The 9461-nt window shown below is 42.9% G+C and overlaps 1 protein-coding gene across 1 annotated transcript; it reads right to left on the bottom strand.

The window, feature by feature from the left end:
- Positions 1 to 3651: 3651 nt before the first annotated feature.
- On the bottom strand, positions 3652 to 6699 carry LOC102133669 (histone H2B type W-T). The gene is made up of 3 exons (XM_045383425.3): positions 5677 to 6699; positions 5196 to 5254; positions 3652 to 3965 (listed from the first exon to the last, which is right to left on the bottom strand). The coding sequence occupies exons 1-2, from the start codon at positions 6165 to 6167 to the stop codon at positions 5218 to 5220; spliced, it is 528 nt and encodes a 175-aa protein (XP_045239360.2). The 5' UTR covers positions 6168 to 6699; the 3' UTR covers positions 3652 to 3965; positions 5196 to 5217.
- Between the last annotated feature and the right edge of the window lie 2762 nt (positions 6700 to 9461).

Here is a 9461-nt window from a genome sequence, read left to right as displayed (position 1 = left end):
ATGGGTCAGTTTGAGCAGACACAGGAGGTTATCTTTGTTTTGGTCAGATTTTTTGTTCTTCATTTTTGTCAAGCCAAGTTTTAAGGCTAGCTCTCATACCATGATTTGTCTTTTTTTATATTTAACCATTTTATCAATCGGTCAGAATGAGAAATCTCTAAAATCCTTTTAATATAATTTAGCAGGTTAATTTAGAGAATCAATCTATTGGCCATTGACAATTAGAATTCTCAATAGTGTACTGAAGTTCAATTGTGACTGGATGCCATGCCCTTTTCAGAGAAGAAGTAATCCCAAAGATTCCCCCTGTTCCCTGATATAGGCTAAGATAACAAATGACTCGTGGAATTGCAGTTTGCCACCACGCGCTAGCTAGACCAGCGGTCCCCAACCTTTCTGGCACCAGTGACAGGTTTCAGGGAAGACAATTTTTCCACGTAATGGCACTGGGGGAATGGTTTTGGTATGACTCAAGTTCATTACACTTATTGTGCAATTTATTTCTATTATTATAATATTGTAATGTGTAATGGCATAATTTTACCACTCACCATAACTGAGAATCAGTGGGAGCCCTGAGCTTGTTTTCCTGCAACTAGACAGTCCCATATGGGGGTGATGGGGGGACAGTGACAGATCATCAGTCATTAGATTCCAATAAGGAGCATGCAACCTAAGATTCCTCCATCTCCAATGAATCTATTAGACTCCTGACCCCTCATCTCTCTCCTACTTGAAGATAGGTCCTTCACTGGGGTACTCAAGTTCAATTGCATTCATTAGGGTGTGCTCTAACCAAAATGACTAGCAAGCATTTTGCATACCAAAAGGGGAAATTCAGACACAGAGACCTGTGTCCAGGGAAGAAAATACGAAGTGGCATGTAGAGAAGTGGGTCATTTACAAGCCAAGGAAAGATCCCTGGAAGAGATCCTTCCCTCTTACTACTCAGAAGGAAACAACCCAGCTGACGTTTTGATTTCGACTTCCAGCCTGCCAAAACATGAAAAATAAATTCCTGCTGTTTATGCCACCAGGTTTTTGGTACTTTGTCAGAATAGCCCTAGCAAACTGCTAGAGATTCTGTTGCCAAGCAGTGGGATGATGCAATAAGGAATATCCGAAAGACTGGAAGAGGCCTTGGAATTAGGAAATGCATAGAGGCTGGAAGCATTTTGATATGCATAATACAAGAAGTCTAGAGTGCCTTTATGAAACAGTGGAGGGAAAATATGAACCCAAATGCAATTGAAAGGAGGATTAAGAAAGAATACTTTGCTTTAGAGAAAGGATCTCTGATGTAGAGAATACATATATCATAATCACAGAAATGTTGCTAGAACTATGTGTGTTAAAGGTGCTTGTGGTGGGTTTTCGGACGGAGACTAGAAAGAGGTTACTGGAAGCATGAGGAAAGGCGATCCTAGTTTTACAGTGGCAAAGGGTTGGGCTGTATTGTGTTCTTAGTGTCTTTGAGGAAAGTAGAAATTGTAAGTGATGAACTTGCACATGCAGCTGATTTCTAGTGTTTGAGCTCTGGGCACAATACCCCAAAATAAGGACTTCAGAAGTAGTCTTGGATGAAAAATATTTTATCTGACGTTCTTGGTCCTCCTGTCTCTCAGTCCCATTCAGCCCGGGGGGCTAAACATAGAGAACAGACTCCCACTTCTGGAAGGTGGGTCCTAGAAACCAGAAGCCCATTTTTCTAAAGAGTGTAAAAAAAAAAAAATAGAAATGGTATTGTGATATTTTCCATATTTTCATGTAAAAACTGTCCATGAAGAAATGAGCTAACCTATCTTGTTTGAATGGAAGTCACGAGACCCCCATTCCAGAGAGGGTCCTGCCCCATATCTGGGAGGAAGGACTGTGTGCTCAAATAGGCCAAGCAGAGTCTAGATGGATGGACCTTGGCGGGTTTCCCCCACTCAGTCTATGAGCATTAGATCATAGCCTTTTTGTCCCATCATATTTCTACACAGCTGTCCATACTCCTTTGAGCCCAGGCATAAAAATAGATAATCTCCCATCTATCTTTGGTTATTAACATTAAAGGCTCCCGGGGATACACATTAAATAAGTTGATATGCCTTATGTCCTATGGCTCTCCCTTTTGTGACTTCAGTTTTCAGCGAAACTTAAGAGGACCAGGGAGAACCGTGGCCACTATACTGAAAAACTTAGAAAAATATTTAGGACTTAATCTGGTTTCTTCCAGATCCATACAGTAAATGGGAGAGAAGAGAGAGAAATTAGCCAAGGAAACATTGAAGAAAAGAAAGCCATCACTGGATGATTCAGAAGCTACTCAAAGTATGCAGATACCTTGCTCTGGAAACAGGTGCAAGGGAGTGCCTGGAAAACCATTAGCTAAAAAGGTGAGGCAGGTGGCTCACAGATTCAATCCACTACCTCTGCAGAAGTTAGGTATTGAGATATAGGAGATATGGGTATTCAAGAAAGATCTGTAGACAACTTCTTGTCTGATGGCCCGGACTCACACGAATTCCATGGAAGGCCAACAACTTTTTCAGAATTTTATACCAGAAAAACTAATAAAATACACCTCCATCGACAGCATTAAAATCATACAACCCATCGAGGAACCAAAGAAGCACACCCCTCTAATCACAGGTTTCCCCTTCAACTCCCATTGAACATCCCTGGACAACTAATTCTTCCTAGTTCATACCGGCAGACCTGATCATACTTTGGGCTGTGGCTTCTCGGCTGCAGGTGCCTCACTGGCTGACACAGATCCGAGTGGAGCTTGTGCTGCTCCATCGGACACCATTCCATCATCCCTACGATGCACAGAGGCCAGGCATGAAGGTCTCCAAAAACAGAAGATTCTAGCCTGAAAAAAAGCAGAATCAGATAAATCTGAAAAAGTGGGATTCCATTTCTAGGGAGCCTAGAATAGGTATTGTTCCTTAAACTTTTTGATGTCATTTTCTCTGTACTGTCTTTGGGTCCTTGCTCATGTTTACGAATGAACTCTACGGTACAGGGAATGTTGATGAAAATATTGATTAGACTATGTTTGTCTTATTCATCCTATTTTCCATACATTAATACTTCTTATTAGTTGTTTATGCCATAAAGCTGTTTCCTTTACTTTGTGTTTTCAGTAAGTCACCGCTTGACATCACGATTGCTCACTAGGTTCCCCTTCTCCTCAATCACCCGCTGAAATGCTGTAGTAGATGTGTGAGCGTCCTCTGCCGATCTTCACGTCAAAGCAACCTTTTTCTCTTTCTTCCTATAACTCACCGGCATCAGTCCCCTTGAAGTCTCACTCTTCACTCCCCACAGCCCAATCAGAGTTCATTGTTTGTTTGTTTTTTATTATTATTATTATTATACTTTAAGTTCTAGGGTACATGTGCATAACGTGCAGGTTTGTTACATATGTATACTTGTGCCATGTTGGTGTGCTGTGCCAATCTTTCTGTCAAATGGGACATACCAATAAATTTCTAAAGTTATCCTTGCATGTCTACTGGGTAATTTGACGTCTTTTTCAGAAACCATATCCATTAGGATATTTTACCCTGAAGTGTGTTTTTTCCATTTGTAAATTCAGAAATGAACGAGGAGCATTAGTAAAACAGGGTTAACAATTACCCAGTAGACATGCAAGGATAACTTTAGAAATTTATTGGTATGTCCCATTTGACAGAAAGATTGGCGCTTTAAAGCAAAACAATTAGCATAATGAGAAGTAAGTCACTGGGTGAGATGTGGTACTTTGGACCAGGTACACAGCTCTGTCTCTGCAAAGGAACAGGGTTCTGCCAAGCGTCTTTGGTTTTCAAAGTGTTGCTTCGAACATGTAGGACGACCTGGCAGCACTGTCCAGAGCGATTTAGTTGTGGCTGATTTCCTGGGGGTTGTTTTCTTGGTCTCCTTGTGCAGTCAGCATTTCTCTTCAACTATTTTCATAACATTTTTCTAATATTCTGTAAAAACAGAAAGCAACAAATCCTGATGAGAGGACTTCTTGGCTCTACATCCTTTCTCTATGGATCCCAAGTGGAGCTCTGGTGGTGACCTTCCCCCGCTTCCCAACTGCACTACTCAAGGAAGCTCTGGTTACTCTCCTGCCCTGCCCCCGTTTCCCTCATGACCAAATGGTCCTCTGTCAAAGGTGGAATAATCTATGTGGCTATGTGTTGGGTCCCTCTAGGGTGGTTCTTTCCCACTTCTGATGGGCTCAAGAAAATTTTGGTTGTTGTCATTTATCCAGCTTTCATTTCGTGGTTTGACTGAGAGTGCCATCCTTTATTGGTTTCTACATATGAAAGAGAAGGGTTGCTTATGAGATGTTTCAAAATTCACAGGAAACATTTGACGAAAATGGCGACATAAGGAGTTTCAAGGCACAACATAATAAATTCCTGTGGGTTGCAATCCCAGAGTACGTTCTCCTGTCCACATTCTCGGGTGGCTGGACATCCATTAAGAAGGAAATCAATGGGAAATTCAGAGGCTGATCTAAAATTCAGCAATACACTTATAGGAAAAAGTGCTAAAAATACAAAGACTTGGGACCCAGAAGAAAGCACAATGAAAGCTAACCAATATTAACATTAACATGAATATTAATATGCAAATCTCTTGAGGAAATAAGCATTATCTGACTTCCCCTTAATGTTGACCATGCTCTGTATAACTTGATGCTAGGGGCAAGGAACATATACTACTCCTAGCTTTGGATTCATATCCATAAATGACCATGATGACAAGCACTGGAAACAAAAACATCAGGTAAAGATCACAACCCTGTCCCCGCAATCACCAGGCTGCATATCAGTGCATGGTTATTGTGAGTTCAGCCTGCTTCACTCCCCCCACATTGGGAAGTTGACTTTGCTCATAGACTGCAGGTCACTACTTGGCTGCACCACTGAACACTAGGGCATGAACCATTTCCGTGGACACTCCCTAAGCCTACTGACACAAACCTGGAGGTAACAAAGGTTTCTGTTTAAAAAGAAATGAAAAGATATTGTCATGCAAAAAAAAAAAAAAAAATGAACTGCAATAGTGATCTCAGAGTCAAGGAAGCCGGAAAGTAAATGGACTCTTGAAAATTTTATTTAGCTATATGTACACTGTAACTGGGCTGCATTTGCTTATTTACATGGATTGGTGATGGAATAGGGGCTGAAAATGTTTAGGAGGGTTACCTTGCTTCCTGTATCAGCATATTCATTTTCTCTGTTGCTGTATGGCATATAGTGAAGTTCTGGAAAATTTCACCATCCAGTCACAGGAGAATGAGAGAGAAAAACGTAAAGATCAATGCAATAATAATATCACCATGAAGATAACCTACAAACAAAACTAATAAAAATGACCATTTAGGAAACTGAGGAAATGAAACGCAATCACAGAAACACCAGCTACTTTTCTTGGAGCAAATTGCACTACAGATATTTTGGAGTTGACAATTTTTAGTACTGAGGTAAAAATGCTTGAAAAATCGCAGGATGTCACATGCCACATGGCCCCCAAGTCAGAAGGGCACCACCCGCCCCAACCTCCAGTGGGGTCCCTCCCTTAGCAAGCCACTGGTCTTTTGGGCTATGTTGGGTGGCTCTGAAAAGACTCTTTGGGTTTCCGTGGTACTCGGGCACTCCTGAGGGAGCAAACTTGCTCCTGGTGTACCTGAGGACAGCCTTCGTGCCTTCGGACTCTGCCAGCTTGCCCATCTCCCCCGGCAGCAGCAGGCGCACAGCGATCCGGGTCTCCCAGGTGGTGATGGTCTGGCGCTTGGTGGAGCGGGCCAGGCGACCAGCCTCGGTGGCAATGCGGTCCAATATGTCATGAACCAAAGAATCCATGACACTCACAGCCTCCTGGGAAAGGCTGAGGCCCTGGTGAACTTTCTTCAGCACCCGGCGGAAATAGGTGGCAAAGCTGTCCCCGCGGCAGTCGGCGTGGCACCTGCGGGGCCCACGGCACCCTCGCTTCCTCTGCTTGCTCTGCTTCTGGGCCATCGTAGAGTTGGCCTCTTTGGGCTCCTGGGTGATCAGCTGTTCCTCAGAGGTCGTCTCAGAGGTAGCTTCAGCCATGGCGGAGGCAGCAGCCATCAGACGGCAGGACCAGACAATGGCGGTTGTGGATCGGGGAAGTGGGGGCACTTGGGTACGCAGCATGGCTCCACGCCTCGGGCCAGCTTCACGTCTGATTGGATGAAGTGTCACGCAGGGAGCCCCTCAGCAAACCTACTTGCGTTGAAGGTGACTGGATGGTCCCGTTGCTTGGCATCTCATCAACCAATCACAATAGGCATCTGCGGGCCTAAGCGCCCCTTGTGGCCTAGCTCGGAGAAAGTTACACAGACAGATGTCCCACAGGGAAAAAACACGTTCGCCGTCTTCAGTTGATCCATACCACACCGTGAGCACTTTGAAGGGTGTCACTGAAAACTCCCAAAGTTTAGCAATTTCAGCTCATGATCCTTGAAGAGAGACAGACCTCCTGAACCCAAGTCCATTATGCCAGAGGAATGACTGTGGCCACGTGTGGAACAATTCTCACCCATCTCAGAATCTACTGTTATCCTGGGCTAAGCCACCCTGGCTTGAGCAGGAACTCCCTGACATGGCCACTGAGGGTTCCTAGGCATCAAAGGACCTGGTGGTGTGGCTCCTAGCTTCAGTTCTGATCAACATCTTCCGTGAATCAGCAGAACGAGAAATGGCCATACCTCAGCCTCCAAGCAGACAATAGAAACAGAAAGGCGCTTTTGTTAAAAACACATGACAACACTCAACATTGGCCAGGTTTAAAAAAACATTTAAAAAAGGAAAACAAAACAACAACCACAAATCACAACTCGGAAGCTGGAAATGGCTAACAAGTTTAAGAGGTACTGGGTTAAAAAATATCACCTTAAATATCCTAGGAAGCCCCTGAGAGAGAGAGTCAGGGATTCCAAAATGAAAATTATTTTCAAGTTAGAAAGATGGCTTTCAAGAGCCTCTGATAATATATGCAAAGACATTCCTTAAATGCCTTTAAGTAACATTAATTTGCAGGAATTGAACAAGAAAGATTCTTAAGAAATGCTGAAGAAATAAAGGTCATCAATGAACTGTCATTTCAAAGGTTAGGCTTTCAAGTATATTTCCTGTAATGTCTTTAACAATTTATTCTACTCCTAGTAAATCGGTTCACTATTAAGAAGGACAAATAAGCTCATTTTTGTTATTAGATAACATCATATATGGTAAACTCTGTGACTGAAGTCTAGTAAACAATTTCTGAACAGTCCCCTTTACAAATGATGATTTTATAAATCTACTTAAATGTTTAGCAAGCCAGTCCTTCTCTTAGTTTGGTACAAGGCACAAGAGACCTGTCCACAACAATCTCTGCATTCATATCAGTAAGTCAGCATGACAGTTTTCTTTAAAAAAAAAAAAATCAAACAAACAACAGGGAAAGAGCCACATCATTTTTCTTCACAATTTGCAAGATTAAACATCCCAGGGAGGCTCTCATGGGCTCATTTCCGGATCACCTCCCCAAACTTTCAGTCATGGCTGGTGGCGGCTCAAGGGCTGGAAAGCCTTTATTGCCTGAGCCAGTGGTGACTATGGCATGACCTACTCTCACAGGATGCTCCCATCATCTAAGTGATGCAAAATTGTAACATATAGTCCTTAGTCCTTATTTTGTTTCTTTAGTTTCTTTAATTCTTTTGTTTTTTGGGGGTTTTTTTTGTTTGTTTGTTTTGTTTTTGAGACAGAGTCTCACTCTGTCACCCAGGCTGCAGTGCATTGGTGCGATCTCGGTTCACTGCCACCTACGCCTGCTGGGTTCAAGAGAGTCTCCTGCCTCAGGCTCCCCAGTAGGTAAGACTACAGGGATGCACCACAACACCTGGCTAATTTTTGTACTTTTAGTGAAGTCGGGGTTTTATCATGTTGGCCACGCTGGCCTTGAACTCCTGGCCTAAAGTGATCCATCCACATCGGCCTCCCAAAGAACTGGGATTACAGGCATCAGCCACTGTGCCCTGCCTGTTTCCTTAATTTTTAATACAGTCATAATCTTTATTGCATCAGGCTGTTTTCTGTTTTATTTTAAGTTCAAGAGTACATGTCCAGAATGTACAGGTATTTTAGAGAGGTAAACGTGTGTCATGGGGCTTTGCTGTGCCGGTTATTTCATCACCCAGCCATTAAGCCTAGTAACCATTAGTTACTTTTCCTGATCCTCTCCCTCCTCCCACTCTCCACCCTCCGATAGGCCCCAGTGTGTGTTGTTCCTCTCTATGTGTCCATGTGTTCTCATCATTTAGTTCCCACTTATAAGTGAGAACATGTGTTATTTGTTTTTCTGCTTGTATTAGTCTGTTCTCACGCTGCTATGAAGAAATAGGCAAGACTGGGTTATTTATATAGGAAAGAGATTTAATTGACTCACAGTTCCACAGGGCTGGGGAGGCCTCACAAAACTTACAATTATGGTGGAGGGAAATGCAAACGCGTCCTTCTTCAGGTGGTGGCAGGAAGGAGAATGCAGAGCGAAGGGGGAAGCCCCTTCTAAAACCATCAGATCCTGTGAGAAATCACTCACTATCTTGAGAACAGCATGGGGGAAAGCACCCCCACGATTCAATCACCTCCATCTGGTCCCACCCTTGACATGGGGGGAGTATGGGAATTACAATTGAAGGTGAGATTTGGGTGGGGGACACACAGCCAAACCATATCACTGTTCTTGCAGTAGTTTGCTAAGGATAATGGCCTCCAGCTCCATCCAAGTCCCTGCAAAGGACATGATGTCATTCTTTTTTATGGAGGCATAGTATTCCATGGTATATAGGTACCAGAGTTTCTTTATCCAGCCTGTCGTTCAGAGACATTTGGGTTGATTTCATGTCCTTGCTATTGTGAATAGTGCTGCAGTGAACATATGCATGCACGCGTCTGTATAATAAAACGATTTCTATTTCTTTGCAAATATGCCCAGTAATGGCATTGCTGGGTCGAATGGTATTTCAGACTTCAGGTCTTTCGAGAATTGCCACACTGTCTTCCACAGTGGTTGAAATAATTTACACTCCCCCAAAGACAGTGCGTAAGCATCCCTTTCTTTCCACAACTTTGCCAGCATCTGTTATTTTTGGACTTCATCATAGTACCCATTCTGACTGACGTGAGATGGTATCTCATTGTGGTTTTGATTTGCGTTTCTCTAATATCAGTGATGTTGACCTTTTTTATTTGCTTGTTCGTCCCATGTATGTCTTCTTTGAGAAATGTCTGTTCATGTCCTTTGCCCATTTTTTAATGGGGTTGTTGGTTTATTTCTTGTAAATGTGGTTAAGTTCCTTACAGATGCTGGATATTAGAACCTTGTCAGATGCACCGTTTGAAACAATATTCTCCTATTTGGTAGGTTGTGAGTTTACTGTTTGGAGAGTTTATTTTGCTGTG

Source organism: Macaca fascicularis, chromosome X, assembly GCF_037993035.2.
Source record: "Macaca fascicularis isolate 582-1 chromosome X, T2T-MFA8v1.1".
Classification (NCBI taxonomy): Eukaryota; Metazoa; Chordata; class Mammalia; order Primates; family Cercopithecidae; genus Macaca; species Macaca fascicularis.
The sequence above is the reverse complement of the archived record's forward strand: the minus strand, read 5'-3'. Positions and strand labels throughout refer to the sequence as shown.

Bases quoted from the DNA above. Each gene is read 5' to 3' on its own strand.
- LOC102133669 (XM_045383425.3), bottom strand. From the start codon at position 6,167: ATGCTGCGTACCCAAGTGCCCCCACTTCCCCGATCCACAACCGCCATT. The intron at 5,255-5,676 runs GTACACCAGGAG...GAAATTTTCCAG, and splicing joins GGCACGAAGGCTGTCCTCAG to AACTTCACTATATGCCATAC.